This window comes from Myodes glareolus, chromosome 1 (assembly GCF_982192425.1).
Source record: "Myodes glareolus chromosome 1, mMyoGla1.1, whole genome shotgun sequence".
Lineage (NCBI taxonomy): Eukaryota > Metazoa > Chordata > Mammalia > Rodentia > Cricetidae > Myodes > Myodes glareolus.
This window is the reverse complement of record NC_142026.1, coordinates 6,178,341-6,202,048: the sequence shown is the minus strand read 5'-3', so window position 1 is coordinate 6,202,048 and position 23,708 is coordinate 6,178,341. Positions and strand designations below refer to the sequence as shown.

The window sequence follows — 23,708 nt, the reverse complement described above, 5'->3', positions numbered from 1 at the left end:
CTTGTATTTTGTCGGAAAATTCGATAACATGTCCATGACTTTGGTATGGAGGAGGAACAAGAAACTTGAAAAGGCCATTGCTTCACTATGCCAAGCTGCCACTTTAAGGAAGCCTTGTTTCTGAATAGAAATCAACAACTTCAGGAAAGAAATTATCCATAATTATACTGAGACATTTTTGTTTAAATCTTTGCTGTTGCTGACAAATAAGACAAAATCTTTATTATGCAAATAAAAAAATGCCTACTTCAGCATCTAGGACTTAGTAGGTATCCAATGCATACTAGCTTTTAACTTACTAAATGTTATCCAAAAGACAGAGGGCTACGAAGAAAAACCCATTGGTAGGAGTAAATGAAAGATGAAACTGGGGAAGGGGGGGATATTTATCTCTTCTTCACCAATCCACAATACCCTTAGCACTAATCAAGAACAGATCTAGAAATGAAGGAAGGTCAGCATGGTTATGCAATTATCCCTGTTCTGCAGGTCTGTGTTCCACACTTTCCATCTGCTCCCAGTTCATTATGACAAGGACAGAAATAAGTCTATAGGGAAAACAGAACACCCCTACAGAAGATAAAGCATAGATTTATAAAGCATGTTTGTGTGGAGACCCAAAATTGTGAGCCTATTCCACCTTGTCTGCTGAAGGTCAGAGAGTTTGAGCTTGTTCAGAGTTATCAACAACAACTGTGGCTACACACCCTAACCTAGGGTGTGCTTACTTGGTGTTTTGGACCTTAGGATGGCCCATAGAGGTAGATCAGCTCCACCCTGATCAAAGGCCAGAGAATTCAAGCATACTTCTGCTCCTTCTTTTGAACTAGGGAGTGCCTGCCTTCAGGACACTTGGTCTAGGATGGGATCACTGCCTAAAGAACAGAATGCTTTTCTCATGAATTAACAGTTTGATGTCTCAAAGTATTGAAGCAAGTAACTGTTGTGGCTACTCTTTGAAGCATGTTAAAGCAGTCTTTTGCCTCTCCACACATACCCCATTTTATATTGGGGTATAAAAGTGTATGGAAACTTAAACACAGGGCGAACTCAGAACTCAGGACTCAAAAGAATTCAGCACTCAGGGTCTGTTGAGTAGCCCTCCTGTTACTGTCCTGTGTCTCTGTGGTTCTTTCTTATCTCTATTCCTCCCATACAACATTTCTAATCCTCACACCCCTACCCTGGAATGCACAAACCCGCCGTGGCTAGGACAGTGGCAGAAGTCACCCCAAAAAGGCGGCTTACATGTTTGTAACTTTTATATTTGTGAGACCAAACACAAACCTGGAAATACTGAGACCTGGACCATCAGACAAAATTTTCCTTTAAAAGAGTCCACTTGTGAATGAGGCAATGGGAAACCAACGGCAATGCCATAAGTGCTCCAGCCAGGCGTTGGCTTTGTCCTGTGCTACAAAATGCCGTGACTTTATCCACAGGCAAAACTTTAAATTCACATTATTAGAGTTGGGAAAATAGCCTTTCATCTACTTCTTGGAGTGTGAATGTTGAAAGACAAGAGAACTAAAAATAGATGCAAGCCGCCTCCTACTGCAAGATAAGGTACAATCTGATCCCCCCACGCCTTCCAGATCCTCTGATCACCTTTTCACGGTTTTAAATGATCTCAAAATTTCCACTCCTTTTCACTTATACTTTTGAGTTTACACAACCATGAATTTCGACAAACACCTGCTGCTCAATGTCAAAATAAAAGAATGGTTAACTGGAAAGCAAGGTTTTTCTCATTCCTGTTATGGAAAGCTAGAGAATGTGCTAAGTTGACACCGGTTTAAGAATAAGGTTCTTTGGTGAACACGAATGAGGTTAGGAAAGTTCCTCGAATGGTAACAGAGCACAGGAGACTTTATCCTCCACGCAGTAGGACCACATTTGCAACCCATCAAGGGGAAAGCTAACTGAAGGTCATGTGTCAGCTTTCACATGCAGTTACAGACTTCAGCCTATAACTAAGGAATGCTTCCAACAGCAAAGGCCAGAGGATGAGCATTTAGGAGTATTGGGGTGCATGGGGGGTTGTATTGTGGGTGGGTGGAGTAACCCTGGAGAATGACTCCTAAGTTGTGTTCTCAAACTAGAAAAGCCCCAGCCTCTCAGCAATGCTTGAGACAGAGGCCAGTTAGCACACTTTCATTTCATAAGCTACTCTCTGCACACTCTTCCCACCTGGTTCCCCACCCTATCTCAAAGGCTAATGAATAACTCTGCAGAACTTTCCCTTGTGACAAAGGGTGCCTCTGTTGAAGAAGCCTGCCTCTTGGTAAGAGAGATGTCAGTGAGGAGAGAAAACAAAGGCTTTGTCCAGTGTCTTGGTAAGAAAGTTCATGGAGCCCAGTGGTGTGAAAGGCATATAGGAATTCAAGGGCAAAGAACTGACTCTTGTATGTACAAAAAACTCTAAACTTTAACTCTTCTTTTGTTTGAAATGGGGTAAAGCAGGGTCTCACTGTGTAGTCTGGGCAGACCTGGAATGTGAATTCGTGCCTCTGCCTCCTGATTGCTGGGTCACACAGATGAGCTACACTCTCAGCTCTAAAGATGACTCTTCTTAACTGTAAGAAGCATTTATAAAGGAAAGCTGGACCTTTCAGGCATCCATCAATGCTTCCCTCTGCCCCACAGACATCCAGCTATCCTGTGTACTCAGAGCTAGAAGGAAATGCCTTTTCAGAGAGCCAAGAGAGTGCTGGAGCTCCAAGGTTAATCAAATTTCAAAGCTGCGAGATACATAAACTTCACTGAGGCCTCAGTTCCTCTATGCTTCTGATCCACTGTTTGTAAACAGGACTAATAATAGTAACTCATCTTTGCACACTGTGAGGACCAAAGACTGACATCATACAAGGCACCTGGACACTGCAGAGAGCTCAGACATGCTCAGTAGGTCACATCATTGCTGTTATTTTTATCTTAATTCCAAGTTCCAGCACCGCAGTCTCCCTGAGTTGAGATTTACATCCTTTTGCTGCTAATTCAAGAGATATAAATAAGATTAAAGTCTAGTTTGCATCCATTAATCAGTAATTATGATAGTCCCTTCTTTCTTCTCTGTGTATTAGTGTGTAGTGTGTATGTATGTGTTCATGTTTGTACATGTGTGCTTGTGTGGGTGTATATGGTCAGATATCAGTATTGGGTATTTTTTATTGCTTTCTGCCTTATTTTTTAAGACAGGGTCTCTTTCTTAACTCAGCATTTCCCAGCTTGCTAGACTGGCTGGCTAGACTGGTTATCCACCTGTCTCCATCCTTCTCCACTCGGAAACACTAAGATCACGGGTGTGTACAAAAGGACAGCACTTAACACGGGTATTGAACTCAGGTCCACAAACTTGTATGACAATCACTTTACTTCCTGAGTCATCTCCCCAACTCCTGACAGTCCCTTCTTGTACTGCAAGCCACCTGCCTCCACCACTCGGGAAAGGAGACTTCTTGGGAATGAGGTCAGGCATTTCAATCTTCCGATATTAAATTCTCTGTCTCAGATTCCTTGTCAGAGTTCTTACACACCTAGTTTTCTTTCTATTTAATCTCTACTAACTAAATATTCTGACATATTTAGACTCACACTACACAGCTTATTAATTCTACGTGCATAATTGGTAACTAACATACAGAAGGGCCATGCTAGCAACACTCTCCACAGAACAAGAGGAGGTGAGAGATGCTGCAAGTTGGAGCTCCACCATCCTCGACTCCAGGAGGTGAGAGATGCTGTAAGCTGGAGCTCCACCATTCTTGACTCCAGGAGGTGAGAGATGCTGTAAGCTGGAGTTCCACCATCCTCAATTCCGGGCCTCAGCACATCTCAGGGAGGTGACACTGGGAGACTTCCATTACTACATTGCAGAGTGTGTTAGTTAACTTTTCTGTCTCTTTGATGAAATGCCCGAGATCAACAACTTAAAGAAAGAAAGATATACATTCTGACTCAAGGCCATAGAAATTTTAGTTCACAGAAGGCTGGCTCAACTGCTGTGAGTCTATGGTAAAGCAGACACAGCAGGAGCAGGGTGTGGAGAAGGTAAACGCTGTGCTTCATGGCAACCAGGATGGAAAGAGGAGGGCTGGGGATGTAGAGGGGGAAAGGGAGAAAAGGAAAAGGCAGAGGGGCAGAGAGGGGAAGAAAATGAAGCAGAAAAGAGAGAGAGAATGAGAGATGCAGAAAAGAAAGAGAGAGGCAAAAAGCAGAAGGAGGGGGAAGAAGAGAAGTACATAGAAGTGAATAAGGGAGGGGAGGAGGAGGGAAGGGAAAGGAGGAAGGAGGGGAGGGGAGAAAGGGGAGAAAGGGGAGGGCAGGGGAGGAAGGGGAGAAGAGGGGAAGGGAAAGGAGGAAGGAGAGGAGGGGAGAATTGGGAAAGCAGGGGATAGAGGAAGGGTAAAGGAGAGAGGAAAGGAGAGGAGAAGAGGGGAGAGGAGGGGAGGGGAGAGGAGAGGAGAGAAACAAGGAAGAACTCTTCAAAGACAACTTCCTCCAGCCAGTCCTTTCCCTGTACTGTTTGGTAAATTGGTGCCCTTGTGATGTGCCTGCCTCCCACAATGCCCTTGCCTGGAACCAAGCCTTCAGTAAAGGAGCCTTTGCAGAGTCACTTCCGAATTTAAGCCAGAACAATCTATAAGTGATGGACTTGGTACAAGTTCCATGATGCTACAAATTGCTTGTCAAATCAATAGCCACATTTCTAGAGTAAAAGAAGCCCCTTTATGTATGCACCCTTAGATTTCTGTTATTCTGAGGCATCCTGGAAGAAGACCAGCATCCACAACACAACACATAAAAGAATCAAGCTTCAAAGACTCTGTTAATGGTGGAACATCTCCCTTTTTATAAAGATTTATTTATTTTTATTTTATGAATGTGAGTGTTCTGCCTATATGTTGAGGGGGGCAGTGACACACGTGTGCCTGGTGCCCCCAGGGAGTGTCATGTTCCTTGGAACTGAAGTTACAGCCCATTGTGAACCATCATGCTAGGTGCTAGGAGCTGAACCACGGTCATCTGTCAGAGTTCTTGTCTAACTATTTCTCCAGCCTCGAAAGGGAGAGAGCTTGTTTAACATCCGAACCAGAGAGACATCAAATCTTTATTTAACGCTGCTAACTCTTGACTTACATAAAATGTGAACAATTTTAGTTAGTTCTTATTCTAAAGCACGTCAAGCAGAAGACAGATTATGAAGAACCTAGCTGAGATGGCAGACAAGCTGACAGGAGTGGCGGCCGACAACACAATACGAGCCACGAGCTCACTGCATCGCTGATCAAACAGGAGCTGCAGCGGCTGCGCCGTCAGAAGGGGACATCGCGGCTGCACCAGTCCGTCTGAGGCACAGAAGCTACTTAACAGATTTAGAAGAATTCTTTTTTATCAGTAATGACTTTTCTAACATTTGGGGGCTGGAAAGGTGTCTCAGTGGTTAAAAGCACTTGCTGCTCTTACAGAGGACACAAGTTTGACTCCCAGCACCATGTGGCAACTCACAACCATCTGCAACTCCAATCCCAAGGAATCTGAGCCCTTTTCTGACCTCCAGGGGCACGCATGTGGTATAAAGACAAACGAGCAAAGAAAACACTCAGGCACATAAAATAATAAAATATATAAAGCTTTTTTAAAAATTCAAAGTTTAACAAATTAAGGGCTAAATATTGTTATTTGGAAACAGTGCATAATGTAGAGAACTAATTCCATAGCAATCCTGTGTGGATGAGGCTTCACAATACAGGTGCTTAAAAACAGTTCTTTATGTGTTTTAGGTGGTGGGGAAAATACAGGTCGAAATTTACGTAGTCACGCCTACAATTGTCTAAATGACACTGGTAATTTTTGTTTGGTAGGTGGTTTTGGTTTTTCGAGACAGGGTTTCTCTATGGCTTTGGAGCATGCCTTGGATCTAGCTCTTGTAGACCAGACTGACCTCAAACTCACAGAGATGTGCCTGCCTCTGATACTGGTAATTTTAAGATTTTTTTTAAATAGACTATGACAATATATTCAGTTAAGTACTTCTATGAATAACAAAACTAAACAAAAAGAAGTGGCTGCCTACTTTAACCAAAAAGCCAAGACTAGGCCCAGCCTGTGGAAGACTAACTGCAGAATGAATCTGAGGACCAGCCAGGGCTTAACAAATGTACTTTGACAAAGGAAAGGAGCCGTTGAGTGCCTAGTATAAGCACGGTCCCTTTCACACAGTGCTCCCCCGCCCACCCCCCAATTTCAGCTAACAGTTCAGTGAACTGAGACTCAGACTGGTCCCATGGTTTATCCAAATGACAGAATCAGGAAATATAGCAAAATACTTTGCTACCAATCGAAAGCATACTTTCTGTTACAGCTCACGGTCAACGTCGTCATCACAGGCCACACCGCGGCTCCGCCTTACATGCGGTGGCTGATCCTCTCTTTCCTCCTTTCCCACCTTTCCAACCCTCTCATCTGATTTCCACACAGACACTCTCCCAACTGTCAACTGTAAAAGTTGCTCCTTCAATCTTATGACCTTTGTTCTACACCAAGGGCCCTCTTGACCGATGGTGTGACACACGACTTTGAGTCCTTAACACTAAATAAATATTCAAACTAACATGGTGGTAACACTGGACAACATACTTGCTGAAAGAGTAAAACTCCATTCCCATAAGGACCACAGTGGCCTAAAGAAATTAGCATAGTCCTGTGAGAACTGTTTATACTAACGATGGTGTTTCTCAGAAGGTTTAGTCTTCTGTTCCTCAAAGTACTGCCCACTAAAAATAGTCAACAGTCAACAGAGTTCTCAGCAAGAGTAGGGATTTGACTGCTTCTTGGAGCACTGTGCTCTGCTCAGGGGCAGACAAGAGTAGGCTATCTGGAGGACAGACCCACAGTACTACAGCAAGGCTGGGAACATGTTAGAGGGCTCTCACACAGGACTGTGGGCTATATTTACACTGACTCACACAAACACATTAGAATAAGGCTTATGGATGCACAGAGCCGAAGGGAATCTAGATTTCTCTCCGTGGGTGAATGGCTGGATATCGCATTGACTCCACCAGTTCCACTGTTGCCGTTAGACACAATTACAGAACTGATCTTCAAACACCATGTCGAATAGATATCTACAGAGAACACCCTTTATGGGAAGACCTATGAAACTAAAATTTATGTTTTAGAAGAACATACACAAATAAAAGATTGTATAAAACACATTCACAAATAAGATAGAAAAAAGAAGGAAGGTAGAAGGAAATAGATAAGAAAAAACATTAAAGAAAAACAAAATACTGGGGTCTTGCTCTAACCAATGACATTGCATGCAAACATTGCAGCCTTCTGAACCTGGTGTTCATTGGTAACCCAGACTGACATAAGCTATTATCTCAAACATCCTTCGATTAAGTGTTAGGTTTCCTTGTTCTTCAAAGTCAATGAGAAAACACTGATTTTTTTTAACCACCAATATTAGTATCATACACTAAAGATTCAATAAACAGTATGTCAGAATCACAGAAAACGAGGAAGACATAACTATTTAGGGGCAAAGGGATAGTGCTTGTCATGACATGCATACAAAGGTCACATGACAGCTTTACGGAGTTGGTTTTCTCCTTCTACTTTTATGTGGGTTCTAGAGATCGAAACCAGGTCACCAGGTTTGCACGGCAAGTGCCTTTCCATGCTGATCCATCTCACAGCCTAGAAAATTACTTTTAGTACCTAAATGGAGAGAAGTTTCTGTTGGCTGGCAGGTAACGTGGGAGGAAATCACTGCAGTTACCTGTTAGGTTTTCCAGTTTCCCAGGTGAAACTTTAAAGTCACCAAGGGGTGACTTGTTTTGAATTAGCTGCATGCTAGATATGTTAAAGAGAATTAGCAAATAATAAATATCAAAAAGTACAGCATTTCACACTAATGGCTTCTATACAGCTCCGTCATTTCCAAAGACAAAGGAAAAGGCACTATGCTTTGATCACTTTCTTCCCAATACAATCAGATCAGGTGCGAACTAATTTTGAGCAGCAAGCCTAATATTCTGTCTGAAGAAGAAATTAAAGCAGCATTTCAGCTGCCGCACCTTAATCTTAAACAGAACGTTAATATTCCTTCCTTCAGGTTAGTGCGGTTCCGTGTAAATTACATTCAGCTGTCCCTCACTGCATGCCTCCGAATGGTCCTCTCGTATAGAATGCACCGAGTCTATCTCACCAGTAAAACACTGAGAAAGCACACTGGAGGAGACAACTTGAGATGGCTTTCACCTTTGGGAAAGTTCTTAAGGACTTTAAAATGCCTTTTTGTGCACGATAAAAGTGCCTGCTGCTCGACCGCACTGAGCACAGCAGGGAAGGACTATAAATAGGTGCTTACACTAGAGAAGTGCGCTTCTCCTGTATTAGAAATTTTTTTCCTGAAACTTTCTCTTCTTCTTGGAAAAGGCCCTGTACTCTTTGTACTCTGGCTGAACATATGAACAAAATTTTGGCTATTTTCTTGGGGACAATAGCAATCTCAGAGACCATTTTCCAAAAGGTACTGGTAAGTGGTTAAAGTACACTACTGTTCAGTGTCCAAGAGTGAGTGGCTTTTAAGTACAAAAAAAGGGAACAAGATATATATATATATTCAGGAAACAAGGACCTGCAGGCCTGGTCTAAGAATCAGTTCTGTCAGGCCCAGAGTATCCTCAGCGAGAACAAGAAGGGACTACCTCACATGGGGAGCAAACCTGGGAGGCTTTTAAGAGTTCAATCCCAGTTTCTCATGACAAAAAGAAATCAATAGAAAAAATGCAAGTTATCCTTAGAGACAGGAAGTGCACAGATGGGAGCATTAGTATTCTCATTTATGTGCCTTAATGAAGGCTCTGTGCATCATCCTGGGAGCCTTTATAAACCCCTCCGCCTTCGAAGCAGAGATTTCAAGGTGACACTCGGCCAACTCCAACAAACACTAACAGCTCACGTGACAGCCTTACTTCACTCAGCAACAAGCCCACTATAAAGGAAACTAAATAGACCGTTTAAACTTAGAAAACCACCAGGTAGGGAACATGCTGTGATTAAAATGCAACTCTCAAAAGATAAGCTAGACTCATGTTTTCTTCCATAGTATGGATACGCCATCTTCTACCTGAGGTCGTGTGGGAGGGGCACACATTCAAAACAGGGGAAGTGTCAAACAAGTGTTCTGTTCACGGTGCTGGGTATAAAACAGTTTCCTGCCCTGAATCCACAGAGCTGCAAACCTTGCCTCAAACTGCCTTTATTACAAGGAATATCTAATTATTTCTTGTAGTTTGCTCTTATTGCACGGTTAACTAACTGAAAAGCACACACAGAACCCAGGAGTGCTAAGCTAGAAGAAGGAGTGGAGAGGTGAATAACTCTTGAGAGTGCTGTTGTCTCGCAACGTCTGCATTAGACAGCACTAATGACGTCACAGGAACAAAGCTAATGAGGCTTGGGTGTTTTTCTAATCCCCACTAAAGTATCAGGACTTCTTTCTGCAGCCCATAAAACACTGCTGAAGATGCATCTGGAAGAGATGTCCGGTAGAAGAAAGGATGTGAAGCAGAGTAACAGCTTGTAACTCCTGCAGCTGGTCAACACTGCAGGTTGGTGACTCATCTGGCAAAACGAAATGAAAGAATTATTTCCCTCCTTCACATCCAAAAGTACTGAGCAACCTGGTCATCCTTGAGTTATTCACCCTAAAGCTTCAGTAACGGCCCCTCCTTTCCCTGATCCTAAACGGTGGGCTCCTTAGAACTTAGTCTCACTCTTGTCCTCTAGGCAAACACTGTGTAGAAAATGGGCAGAAGGGAGGTGGGTGGGAAGAACAACGAAAGACCTCCTAAACCACTGTCTGAATATTTTTAAGGACTGGAGCATGCTCTTAAGTACAGTTGGATCAGCATGGTGGGAAAACAGCACCAATAGGCAGGAGCCCCCGATACTGTTTGATCTCTGCGAAATCCGATCAGTCAATCAAGATGAAGAATTTCTAGGAATGTGATGTACAGCATGGTGGCTGAGCGGTCACACCAGCAGCGTGACGGATGGTGCTGGGCCGACTGCTCAGGTTTGTGAGGGGAGATGTTTGTACATGTTCACATCTAAGAAATGAGTGCAAGAAGAGTAGGGGAAGGGAGGAGGAGGAGAGGGGGAGGAGCAGGAAAAGATAGTCATGATGGAGCAATTATTGTGTCTGTTAGCTTGAGTGCCATGGTTACCTCACAGTATAGATTTCAAAACAACACACTGTATGTACTTTTTAAAAAGTATAGCTTTATTAATTACATCTCAATAAAACTGGAAGAGATTAAAAAGCAGAACTCTGAAGGAATTGTAAGAGATCTAGCTTGCCGTTATGGAGTCCTCTAGACACAAGTCAGGTTTGGTAGTGGCTTAGAAGGCAGAGGCAGGCGGATCTCTGTAAATTTGCGGCCAGCCTGGTCTACAGAGCAAGTTCCAGGACAGCTAAGAACAGCTAAGGTTACACAGAGAAACCCTGTCTCCAAAAACCAAAAGAATGTAGACAATGAGCTTTGTAAGAAGACAAAGGAGAAAGAAAGAAAGAAAATGCATACTGCATTGGTGTGTCAGGGATTTTTAGCCTCTTATTTGAAAAGCACCTCTTTCCAAAAAGGTAAATATAATTTTAATTAAATTAAACTTGAAAGATTTTTGCTGAAAAAAAATTAAGCCTTTATGAGTTGTTTTCTTCTAAAACAATTAGAACGCTGAAGCACAAGAACATCACCAGGGAAGATGAATTAGAAGTGACATTTCCGAAAAGTGCATTTTAATAAACACATCACAACAGGCTGTAGTTAGGATTCTAATATTGGTGTTTCTAATTTATAATTAATTTGAAAAGAGCAGAGAAATGACTTTCTGTGGTGAATATGGTCTGTGAATCACCGAAAAAAAAATAGTTCTAAAAGTAACGCAATCTTTACAGGCAACAAACAACCACCAAGGTTCTTAATGAATCATTTTTTTCTGATTATCAACTGTGACTTTATATAAGTCCATACAGAATCAAGAGGAAAGTTTAATAAATCATTGTTTAGGGCAGATTTATGTGTGAAATAAGAATTATAAAAACAAACTGACATGAGAAGCTCCATATTGTTTCATTTCTCTACGGTTCATCTATAGGGCTTTTCAAACATACCTGCCATGTGTCCTCCAACCGGAAGTTAGCCTTCAGGTGATGGCGTGAAGAGGTGGACACTGGGACAACGACAAGGCCGTGAGGGCTCTGCTCACATGAGATGGGATTAGTGCTCTTACAAGACAGGCTTTCAGAGAACTGCCTCAACCTCCCTCTCTTCCCCAGTTGTGAGGACACACTTTGTCCTCCTACCCTTGGGGTGCGGTGACATCCCGAAGCAGGTGTGTTCACCAGATTCAAATCTTCTTGTCCCTCGGACTAGGACTTCTCCAACACCAGAACCACAGGAAGAAATTTCCATTGTTCTGCAATATTTTGTGGTATTCTGAAATACCTTTGTACGTGAACTTAGGTGATGTCTCAACTCTTGGAGGCTTTGATATCGGAAAGTGCTGGGCTTCTGCTAACACTTCCATTAGCAGTCTCTGTATGTTTGCTCATCTCCTTGGCCTCCGTTTTCTCTTACTCCAAACCTCCAGGTCTCCACTTTCAAATCTCTACCTGGACAACTCCTAAAAATAAGCTTCAGGTGTAATTTGAAACACTGATTTCCATGAAGATCAAGCTCTGTATCCGCTCCTACACTTAATGTAACTCATGGCCTTCCTACGTGAGTAAAAGCATCCTGCATTCTTTACTAGAGCACTTGGAGGACTTTTATTAAGTTCCCGTGGACTTACCTTTTCCCCCCACCACCCTGTAAGCATCATGGGGAGAAAAGCCCTCTCTCTCAATCTTAACACCGTCTGGCAGTTAGCAGACACACAAGAAACATTATTTATTGGTCATTTCAATGAGGTTAGAGAGAACTTTAGGTACTTAGTTCATACAGAAGGTTAAAATGAGAAGCCCATTTAAGTATTATTGCTGTTCCTTTGCAAAATGATGGTTATCCCTATTAACCATAATGCTGATAAATGTCTCACTGTACCAGACCAAAGGGAAATATTTCCTTAGCAGGAAAATAATTTTATCTGTAGACAGACAGACGAACTCTTATCAGACAGTGAAAATTATACAATCCAAGATATTGCTTTTCTCAACCAATTGTCAGAAAATTAAGATCTAGCTTCAGTAACTTCTGCAATGAGTTCATCCCCAATGGCTACTCGCCCAGACCCTCTGGGCTCTCAGCTGCTTCGTCATGACTAACCCCGCTAGAATCTTTACGTATGAAACCAGTATGGGCTCTGAAGGAAGAATAAAGTCCTGATTTATTTGGCCGTATTTCATGGCAGGCTGGTTGCCTGCATGGGGTCTCCCTTTATCTAGAAATCAAGAAATAGCTTCCTGGTTCCCTGGGTTTGTATTTTATATCCTGTGTTGAATAACAAGTGCCCAGAGATTGCACCGGCAATTAGATTCTTTTGATTCTGATATGAATTCTTGGCTGTCATGTTTCTTCTCCGCGGTAGGCACCAGGTTCTCTGTTCAAAGCCACTCTAAAGCTAGCTCCTGTGGCAATTCTGGTCTTCCTGGCCTTGATTATTCATCCCTGACAAATGTTGTCAACAGACAGCAAGAACTGGGACCGAATGGCTTCTTACTTTAAGCAGAAGGCAAGCATTAGCTAATCTGTCTGTCTGTCTTGTCTGCTGTGGAAATCAAGAATCAATACACAGACTGGAGGAACAGCACTTGACTTAAACGCACAAAGCCCTGGTTCAAGCCTGGGAATCCCAACAGAGGGGTGGGGAGAGAAATGCCTATGTTTGGATTGTGGGGTTTTGTTGTTTTTTGGAGACAGGGTCTCTCGATCATGCAACTCTGGCTAGCATGGATCTCTCTATATAGATCAGGCTTGCCCCAAACTCACAGAGATCTGCTTCGTATGGCCTCGCTGAGTGCAGGGATTAAAGACATGTCGCTGCTGTTGGTGTGTTAATTGTGAAAGTTATTCTTAGACCATTTTTAAATAGATGGGATAAACACTATAAATAACTAGAACTGGAGCCTGCTAATATTTGGGGAGTACTTTTCTTAATTTAAAGTTTTTTCACAGTGACTGGATCCGACCCAACAACACAACGATGACTCCACAGAAGCACATAATATCTAAAGCATCCAACACAGGCTTAGCTCTCCAGACAGAAATGTCCAGAGTGAAACTTGCTAAGTTCTCTTTTTTTTTAAAAAAAAAAAAAAGTTATTATTTTATGATTTATTTATTTTTACTTTATGTGCATTGGTATTTTGTCTGCATGTATGCCGTGCAAGGGAGTCAGATCCCTGGAGGTAGAGTTACAGGCAATTGTAAGCTGCCATGTGGGTGCTGGGAATTGAACCCAGGTCCTCTGGAAGAGCAGTCAGTGCTCTTAACCACTGAGCCATCTCTCCAGCCCCAAGACCTGCTAAGTTCTTATCTGGTCAGAGAAAACATGGCAAACATCAGAGCAACCTGGACTTCTGGAATCAAAATGTTCAGAACTAAACAGAAAAGCAGGTCTAAAGAGGCGAAAACCCGTAGCAACCCCTTCCCCCTAACAGGAGAAAGCTTTCCATAGCGATTCCAGGCAGTGAGCATGCAATTAATCTGTATCACATCACATGTGGCAGCGTCCAGTCAGGATTAACATCCCTGGAAACTGCTTCTTAAGATTCCCTACTATTACAGAAACTTTTTTTTCTGAATTCACCAAAATAGTTCAAGTCTTCCTAAAATATGTAACTGTGAAAGAGTCCAGACTCAGGACAGCGCGTGAAAATGCAGTCAGCTAAGCAGAGGCAAACAGATCCCCTTACTGCCAACAGCACTGCCGCTGCATCCCGGGCTGACGTGAATCAGATGGGTCTGTAGACTGAGGAACCACAGGTCAAGTGTCAGGACGGTAGCTTACACAAATGAACAAAAAAAATTACCTCCGCAGTCTTGGGAACCCAAGAACAAGATGTCAGAAGGGTTGATGAAACTCTGCAGCCCTGCCTGCCTCATCACCGTCTCCTGACCTTTGTCATGGCCTCTCAGATTTCTTGTTCTTATGAGGGAACCTGTCACACTGAATTTGGGGCTCCTCAAAAGACTGTGTTTTGACTGATTACCTTCTAAAAGACCTTGCTTCAACCTCAGCTACTTCAGCACTGAAGTTCACGAAGATTCTGCATTGCTTTTGCATTTTAGTTTATAGGCGAGAGACAGAAGTCAGTTCGTGACAGAGGCCAAGCACCATGCATGGGGCTGTTTTAAAAGCCGCTGGAGCCTTGTGCGTGTGCTTTATATTGTTAAAAGCCGATCAAGATTGTTTTGTTCTTTTCTCCTCCGTCAACATGAACATCTGAAATCATGAGAACCATGCCTGGCTCACTAGGAGATTAACCGCTCAGCGCTGTAACCATGGGACAGTCGTAGAAGAGGCTCCGTCAGACAGTCAGGCTGGAATTCCAAGCTGCAGGGACTCACCAGGTCTCAGACTGCCCAGCAGCAGAGGAGATGAACATATCAGCTATAAAGGGTGTGAAAGGAGTTTAAATGCAGTGTGGGTAAAGGGCCTAGTTGATAGTCTGACCCTTGTTAGTATAACACAGAAGTCTCCTTCTGCTGACCCCTTGATCTTAGGAAAGAAAACATTTGCCCTAAGTAGCAACATCTAAAGGCACAACATCCTGACACGGATTCCGTACACTGTAAACACCGACTACTCTAACTTCTACATGCTAAAGCCCCGAGAGTGTATCCGCTGGTGACCTCAGCCACTGGGCTGAGGTGGAAAGTCTAGATTCCAAACTTCCTGAGCTCTCTCAAAGGTGACAGAGGAAGTCAGCAGTGAAACTAACGTGCTGAGAGAAAGGAGAGGAAGGGGCACTAACACAAAGCGGCCATCTTAGACCAGGAGTCAACAAGCCCAGAATTCAAGACCCGGACAACACTACAGCCTGGGGCTGGGAACAGGTCAGTCTGCTGGCTGCTACCTCTAGTTCTCGACCAATCGTATCGGTCCTATTCATTCACAAAAGCAAAGCGAGGTAGGAAGCCTGTTTCTTCTTTACATGCTCCTTCTTCTAAATCAAAACGAAGTACAAGCCTCAAAATCTGCAGAATTAAAAACTACATTAATCAGAACAAACCTGAACGCCCCCTTTCGAATGAAGAACAGCCCAAAAAGGTCTGCTGTTTTGTGACTTCACATGTCTCTAAGGAAGGGGCTCACCAGCCTTAGCATTCCACCCTCAACCCCAGGAGTTAGTGTGTAGAAGGCATCCTTTGAAATTCTCAGCTGTTTGGGGAGGAGCCTAGTGCGTCCTGAACACTCACCACACAGTTCACAGTGGCAGAATACCTGAGAACGGCCTAAGAGTGCTTGCTCTACCTGGGAGGAAGAAGTGAAGAGTGACTTCCCCAGAAGCAGCCTGCAGCCAACAACTGTCTGGGCAGTTGCTGATCTCCATTAGGTAACTGCCAGGCGGGATCTGAGAGTGCAGAGCCCCTGAGGTCCTCCAGGGGACGGCCTTCAGTTGGTGTAGAAAGCAAGCTTCCTCGGGTTAGTAGGGGTTAGTAGACTTTTCTCCCCAGCCTCGCCTCACCTGTAGCAGGGATCCCTGCTCTAAGCAGCACCTTCTAAGAGTCAGTCAGTCCCACTCACGGAGGACCTGCTCTCAGCACCGAGGTGTCACAGTCATGCTCCATCATGAGTTTAATCGATATATATATATATATATATATATATATATATATATATATATATATGTATATCACACTTGAGTTTTTTTTAATTCTTGAGATTATAATTACATTGTTTCCCCCCTTTCTTCCTCCAAACCTTCCATATACTCACTCCCTTGCTCTCTTTCAAATTTATGACCTCTTTTTCTTTAACTGTTGTTATGTGTGTGTGTGTGTGTTCCTAAATACAACCTGTATACAATCTGTATAATGTTACTTGTATTCATGCTCTCCGGGTTGACCATTTGGTGTTGGACAATCAACTGGTGTGTCCTTCCCCTATCCATCATGTTTTAATAGCATCCGCGCACACATTAACTTCATTTCTCTATCTTGGATTCTTTTCTTTTTTTTTAACTGTGGGCTCTAGGAAAGGGGGGAGAACCTCTCACTTTGAATTCCCCATGCTGCTCAGCACAGCATCCCTACAAACTAGATGCTCAATGTGCTGACTAGCTGGAGGATGAATTAACTATGTCAGTCAGCATGAAAGTCGGGTTCCTTATTTAACCTAACGCAAACTATTTTAGCATGGCTGTTTTCTTCTCTCAAGAGTACAGCATGAACTGCCTTTAATGAGCAAATTACTGTGTGCATATGTTTCTGTAAATCTGCGTTTTCTAGATATTCATCTTGAACACTCCTGCGTCCCAGAAAATTCAACCAAAAATCTCAACAAATCCAAAACTACCTTCCTGGATACAGCATAGTGACACTATTTTTTTTTTCTAAGTCCTGCCTTTTCTACTCACTCAGCTCTTTGCTGGGGCCATCCCCATCCACGCAGAGACCCTGAGCCTGCTGGAGTCATGTGCATCCTCGTGTTCGTGCACCATTCCCCTGCACATCGTCTCATTGTGAACCCACACTGCACCCGCAGGAAAAGAGGAATGTGACCACCAGTCAGGGTGATGCCCTACGCACAGGAGAATGCTGCCATGGGGCTTGTGTGCTACTCTGAAGCCCACACCAGCTTTCTTCTCCCATTCCTGCTAGTCCACCGCAGCTTTCAGCATTGCCCACCTGGTCCAATCAGAGTCACTTCTCTCAGCTCACCTGGTTATTGATAAAGCAACCTTCTTACTCTCCAAGTTCCGTACCTGTAGCTCCCGTTTTAGGTTACAGTCACCTACTTTTGAGTTCCTACGGTTTCAAGCAGACTCTCACCAGAATGTCCCTGCCTGGTTAACAACCTAGAATGTGTGAACACTGGTACACAGTGAGAATCCTTTTTTCTCTGTCCTATGTATAGGCCAGTAGTGGGCAGGCATTTATTTCATTCCAAGGTCTTCCTATGTCGCCCTAGCTGGTCTAGAGCTTATCAGACTGGCTTTGAACATGCAGGGTGTCCTCCTACCTCTGCTACCCCAAGTGCTGACATTACAGCTATGATCCTTTAAATAAACAGGAAAGCATGCTGGGAGACTTGGACCCATCGCTTGACTTGGAAATATAAGCATCCAAAAATCCAATCATCTGCAAGTTCTGTTATTTTCTAAATCAGTGACTGGTGAGCAGCTATAGGGCAACAGAAAGCATGCCACATGAATCACAGCACATTTTCAATGCAACGGAGAATGATATCCAAGTATCTGCTCCATAGACTATCACTTCTGTGTCATTAACCCCTCCCTCACCAGCGCCATCTTCCTGTTAATCAACTCATTCCATCATCACGGTAATCCTGATGCGTTCTGACTCTTTCTCCCGGCTGATCATCCAGTGGCTATTTGCTGTCTCCAAGTTGTGTTTCCTCATTCATCCCTTACCCTGTGACCCCTCCCCACCACAACCCCAGCTTCACTCAAACGGCTCTCTTCCCACCACCAGTGACAAATCAACGGGAAAATCCAAAGGACGCTCCTTGCTTCTTCACTCTCCAGAGCACTCAGCTGCACATAGCAATGCGAAGCCGATCTTTCAGTTCTGAAACCGTCAACATCGCTATTCTGCGGATTCTCCTCCTGTGTCCCAGTCTCTTGTCTTCTCCTTCCCTGGTTCCTCTCCCCACCTCCAGCCTAAGTCCCTCTCCTTCTTCCTTTAAGGACATATTTGTCGTTATATGGAAGTGACTCGCAAGGTGACTCTCGCCAGCTCCCATTTCTCAGCTGCGGTTTCATGCAGCCACCCTCTAGACACAAACTGTCCAGTCCAGACACTTCTGTAGCTGTTTTCCTGCGTTGCCATCCCCACCCCCATCAAACAAAGTCTAGTGATTCTGACCAACTGAAGACGTCTTAGCAGGGCACTCCCCCAGCCTGCTTCTTAGCACCACCTGAGAATAAGACGTCTGCCTATGGCCCTTGACTTTTTACAGCCTTGGGAATGGCTCCTAAGCACTTGAGCACAAATACTGCATTGTCCAAGAGTTTCTTATCAAAGAAAAAAAATTTAAACACTCAAGCTTCACTTGCTTTTGGTCAACATGGAGATCACTAATTTTGGGCGTCAGACAGTTGAGTGACTCATTATTAATCTCCATAGATCTGCCATGGATGCCATCTCTGTTATGTGGACCATAACAGCAATGGTCCCTGGGTTACTTTTTAAGAAACTTTAAGGCTGTGAACTCTCCACTGGGACCTGTATATGTTTCTTAGGTGACTGAAAGTGACTGAAAGGCTTGGCATCTTTCTCTTCATTCCTGCTCCTCCTGCTGCTCCTCCTCCTCCTGCTGCTCCTCCTCCTCCTGATGCTCCTCCTCCTGATGCTCCTCCTCCTGCTGCTCCTCCTGCTCCTCCTCCTGCTGCTCCTCCTCCTCCTGCTGCTCCTCCTCCTGCTGCTGCTCCTCCTGCTGCTCCTCCTCCTCCTGCTGCTCCTCCTCCTCCTGATGCTCCTCCTCCTGATGCTCCTCCTCCTGCTGCTCCTCCTGCTCCTCCTCCTGCTGCTCCTCCTCCTCCTGCTGCTCCTCCTCCTGCTGCTGCTCCTCCTGCTGCTCCTCCTGCTCCTCCTCCTGCTGCTCCTCCTCCTCCTCCTCCTGCTTCTCCTCCTGCTGCTCCTCCTCCTGCTGCTCCTCCTGCTCCTCCTCCTGCTGCTCCTCCTGCTCCTCCTCCTGCTCCTCCTCCTGCTGCTCCTCCTCCTCCTGCTGCTCCTCCTGCTCCTCCTCCTGCTGCTCCTCCTGCTCCTCCTCCTGCTTCTCCTCCTGCTGCTCCTCCTCCTGCTGCTCCTCCTGCTCCTCCTCCTGCTGCTCCTCCTGCTCCTCCTCCTGCTCCTCCTCCTGCTGCTCCTCCTCCTCCTGCTCCTCCTCCTGCTGCTCCTCCTTCTCCTCCTCCTCCTGCTGCTCCTCCTCCTGCTCCTCCTGCTTCTCCTCCTCCTTCTGTCTTAACCTTTGGAGCTGATACTCAGCTCTGCAAACAGACAAACTGACCAATGAGAAATGATTTGTCATTTCCCTAACATTCTAATTTGATCTAGCCACCCAATCTCTCTCCTCCTTCAGCTCCACATCAAGAATATCAGACTTTGAAAGGGGTCTGAAGAGGTCAGCCCTGAAAGCTCTCACCTCTTCTCAGGTGGATTCCTGGTCCCAGAGCTCAGGCTCCCTTGGTATAGTACATCACAACTCTTCAACTGGAACTCAAAGACTAGTTTGTGAGCAAAGCTCCCTATTTTCCATTCTTCCACCACTGAATATGCCTCTCACTGTCCTCAATACTCATATCCCAAATACTGCTTTTTCCCATGCCATGAGCATCTGGACCTGGGTTCCAGGCCCCTGCAAGCTGAGCTATCCTGGGCTTAGATCTCCAGGACTGTATCCCTCTGCCTCACTCTTGTAACTTACGAAAAACTCAACAACTCTCCCTTCATGCACAACATTATGTGACCCTATCTTCTTAGCATACACAATCACAGATCTGTTAAACTGGGACTAGACCTCTCTCTCTATCTACCCTCTTAGCTGCTGTAAAAGAAATGATGGACACCCTATCGTGCTGTCTGTGTGTCTGTAATCCTCACTTCCCCCAAAAGACTTTTAGCAAGCACATTTAACAATCGGGGTAATGTGACCATCCTGTATGATAAACACATGGTAACTAAAGAACTTAACCTTGCCCAATTCTCCTGGGACTCAGAAACGACCTGATTGCAAGCACTGACTGTAGGCTAATCATCCACTTCACAGCATGGGACCTGTCCACATCTCAGACCTATAAGAAGGGACCTGTTAGCCTGGCAGGTCTTAAATCTCTTCAGAATCCACGACACCCACCTGTTTGTTTATAGTGTTCATGCTTCCTCTAATAAATATCTCATCCCAAAAGACCATCTACTCTGAACCCCCAAATCTGAGACCTTTCTATGCCTGGATGCCCTTCTCCATCTTCTCTGTCTCCCTCTTCCTCTCCATTCCCAATGCTCTCCTTGCTGATGATGGCCTGTCTAACAAGATAGGTGTCCAACAGCGTCCCTTCTAAGATGAATTTCCACACTCGTTCAGCCTAAAGAGCTGCCTCTCTTGGTGAGATGGCTAGCTGCACACCTGAAACTTAGCTGCATGCAAAATAAGATGCTGTCCCTTTAAATGTCTACTGCCATCCTTTCCTATTGTATGTACTTACCACAGGCAGATACGGCACCGGTTTAACCCAGTTGTCCAGAGCAAACTTTGTTCATTATATGAGAAGTTATATTCTCTGGATGCTCCCATCCACCATTTTTGCACATATGGTTTATGAAGAAGTTTATTCACATGATCAGAAATGCTCAAGAGTGTACATGTGCTGACAACTCTCCCCAATATGAATATGCATGAGTCTTCAGAATGAAATCCCTGGCCTTCTGTGTGCAAAGAGACACTGCTTTGGGGTAAGCTATCTTTACCCCCTGCACTGTCCTTATTGGCTGCAAGTAATAACTCTTCCTTCGCTGGTTGTACTTCCTGGCATTGCACTCACGGAGGAGTAAACCTCTTGGGTTTGACCCCACTCCCAAAGCACTCCATTTTAGCCGTTAGCACAGTGAACTTCACACTCTTCTAAAGTTATTTTATATCTCTATCAACCAACCCCCACCTAGACCCAACTCCTCAAACAAGGATATCCACAAGAGGTATCCAATCTGATTCCTTTCATGTTAAATGGTAATAAGTCTTTTCTGGTCTGCCTCTATAACTCTAAGTGCTCTGGGATATCCCATATCACCCTTTCTCAGGCTCGCTTCTTTGACTGGAAGGTTCCATTGGGGTCATGATATGTTAATATTAAGAATCCAAAGCAGTTGGTACAATCCATTGGTGGTACAGTGGTAAGCAAGCAGAGCAGTACTGCAGTACCGATTTTAACCTCCGCTTCAGAGAGCTGAGGCAAACTAAAATTAGCCACATCTTGGTCCTCAGCATAGCCTAAGACTTGGCAAGCCCATCCTTTCTGCAGGCACTCTGCTGACAGAGCATGGTGAACTGGAATTCAACCAAAGACGAAAACCTGCAATATCTTTAACACAGAAATTCTGAGTTCTGCTGACTCATTCTGACTTAAAACTGCAATAACACTTGAGTAAGGAGCATCCAAGCTTACTCTGCACTTTTTTTTCTGCAGAGCTGACAGAATTTGGCAGACAAGAAATTTGATAGCCTTCTGCAGTTCCACTGATCTTGACTGTGGTCACCTGCATTACAGTGTCCGGTAGCATTAATTAACAGTTTCTTATAATAGGTAGTACTGTTTAAACTACTGATGAGAGCTGAAAATCCTGTCTAGCATTTCTGCAACTGAAAAGAGTCCCACAGGAAGGCACCTTCCCCAAAGGCTTGGTATCAGTTCGATGTGATCTCTTTAGTCTTGGATAAGGCAAGAGCACCTGTATAAACTGTTCTGACTTGGGAAAAAGCATTTAAATATCGATATAATTAATAAACAAACAAAGACAATGTGGTAAATTTTCATCAGTACAAAGTTTCAAAGAATCTACATTAGTGTGAATCCTGAAGCAAAGAGCCTTCTCAAAATAGACACTTGTGAGTCATTGCTTACTGTCGTCTTCCTACATAAGTCATGTGGTGCATTATAAAAAGGAAAATGGAAGAAATTTCTAGACTGAAGTCTAATTATGCTTCAGTCAGTAGTTTATTATGCTTCTTATATACTGATTACTACAGTTAGCATTTAATTAACTAGGAATACTTCAAATATTTATTCCATTTAAAACCATAATATGATGAGATTGGGCCCATCAACAGTTAATCAGAGAGGGGCACAGGGCCCTACCTCTCCTTACTGAATTACTGGCTATCTTAATGGATTCTGGGGGAGGGGTAATAATTGTCTTGGGTTATATATCAACTGATAAGTCCACTAGACTCCAATGGATAGTTTCAAACCCCACAATAACATAGACAATTCTGCTTAAACTTAGTGGGCCTCAGAAAAAGAAAATAAGATATAAACGTGGAAAGAAAACTTGAAGAGCAAACGGGTGGGTATCTGAGGTGGGAAGGACACTGTTGTGACAGGGGAGGTTACAGTAACTGGAAAGTTCTTTCTCTATGTATGAAAGTATCAAATTATCAACAGCTCAATAAAAGTTACTAAAATCCTAATGTATAAATTCTCCATTTGGGACACATAACATGTTAAATGACTTTCTTCAGGAAAAGGAAATAAGGATACAGTTACTAATCAAACTTCTCACCCTTCTTCAAGTTTTCTTTGCCACATAATCAACTCAAAAACATCAGTTGCTTCAGCACAGACACTGTTGTGGTGAATCTTAGAAATGAAGCTTTCCTATCCCTGCTTCCTCAGAGGCTTTGCTGTGTACTTACTTGTTCAGTATGAGATCAAGAATGAACTTGGAGCCAAAGGCTTCAATCTGGAAGCTTGCCTGGGCCAGGTGGACAGCCTAAATGCAAAAAGAGGAGGAAACTTAAAAGATGTTTACAGGACCAGCATTTTTTATGTAGACATTTTAATGCATCTTTATGTATCATAAAATTTCTTTAAAGGATTAGGTGCACCATCTTGATCCTCCTGGAAGACCTACATAAGTAAGCAGCAAAGAGCTAATAAAAGATTCCCCAAAACAAACCCGCCGAGGCAAGAATCAGCAGCATGTCCTGCTGGACTTCCAAAGCGAACATGATAAACTGAGCAGAACTCTAATTGAGGTTGGACTCTGGACTATTCTGTGCTCCAAATGAAGCTCGCTGCACATCCGAACGAGAGTCCCTGCCAGCACTCTGCCCTTCCGCGGAAGAGGAACTTCCTCTATGATGTGCCTGCAGACTGTGACATCTGAGAGCACTTGGACTACAGCCCCCCAGGAAGATTACATTTACATCCCCCCTTTAAAAGTCACAGATTTACAAACAATGCCTTAATCCAGAAACCAACAATAATCCCACCTAAACCAGAATCATATTTAGCAGGTGTTAAAAGACTAGCATAGGCCAAAGAAGTTTCCTGAATAATGTAAATTAACAAATCAATGAAGAGCTGTCAAAAAGTATTACCCAACATAAAGCTACACTTACCCTATCCTATCAAGTTAGAGAGAGAGAGAGAGAGAGAGAGAGAGAGAGAGAGAGAGAGGAGAGAGAGAAGGCTACATGTGATAACCACACCAATTTAGACCCATTCCTAAGGTAGAGGGAGTATCAAAGAAATGCTCTGCCTGGTAACTGGAGGTCAACTTAAACACACCAGACTTTCTCTCCAAGGACTGTATATTCCCAGCTCCCCCACTGCCAATCCAGGCTTCTCTCAGCTCTCTTTGACATTATTATTCATCAAATGCTCCCCATCCTTCAAAGGCATCCCGACTGCCCTCCATCATACACACTCCAGGTATAAACTCTGGTCCTCAGAGCTGCAGGGCACTTTGTTTTCCCCCTCCTCTGTCTGTGGGGTGTTTGCTTCC

The 23,708-nt window shown here is 43.9% G+C and overlaps 1 protein-coding gene across 3 annotated transcripts in view; it reads right to left on the bottom strand.

Annotated features, from left to right (window-relative positions):
* Positions 1-23,708, bottom strand: part of Adam23 (ADAM metallopeptidase domain 23) — a 159,811-nt gene that overhangs the window by 104,277 nt on the left and 31,826 nt on the right. For all 3 annotated transcript variants that reach the window (XM_085699157.2, XM_048459345.3, XM_085699154.2), the window contains exon 3: positions 22,615-22,691. In XM_085699157.2, coding sequence (XP_085555283.2) covers positions 22,615-22,691 — 77 coding nt within the window. The remainder of the gene's footprint in view (positions 1-22,614; positions 22,692-23,708) is intronic.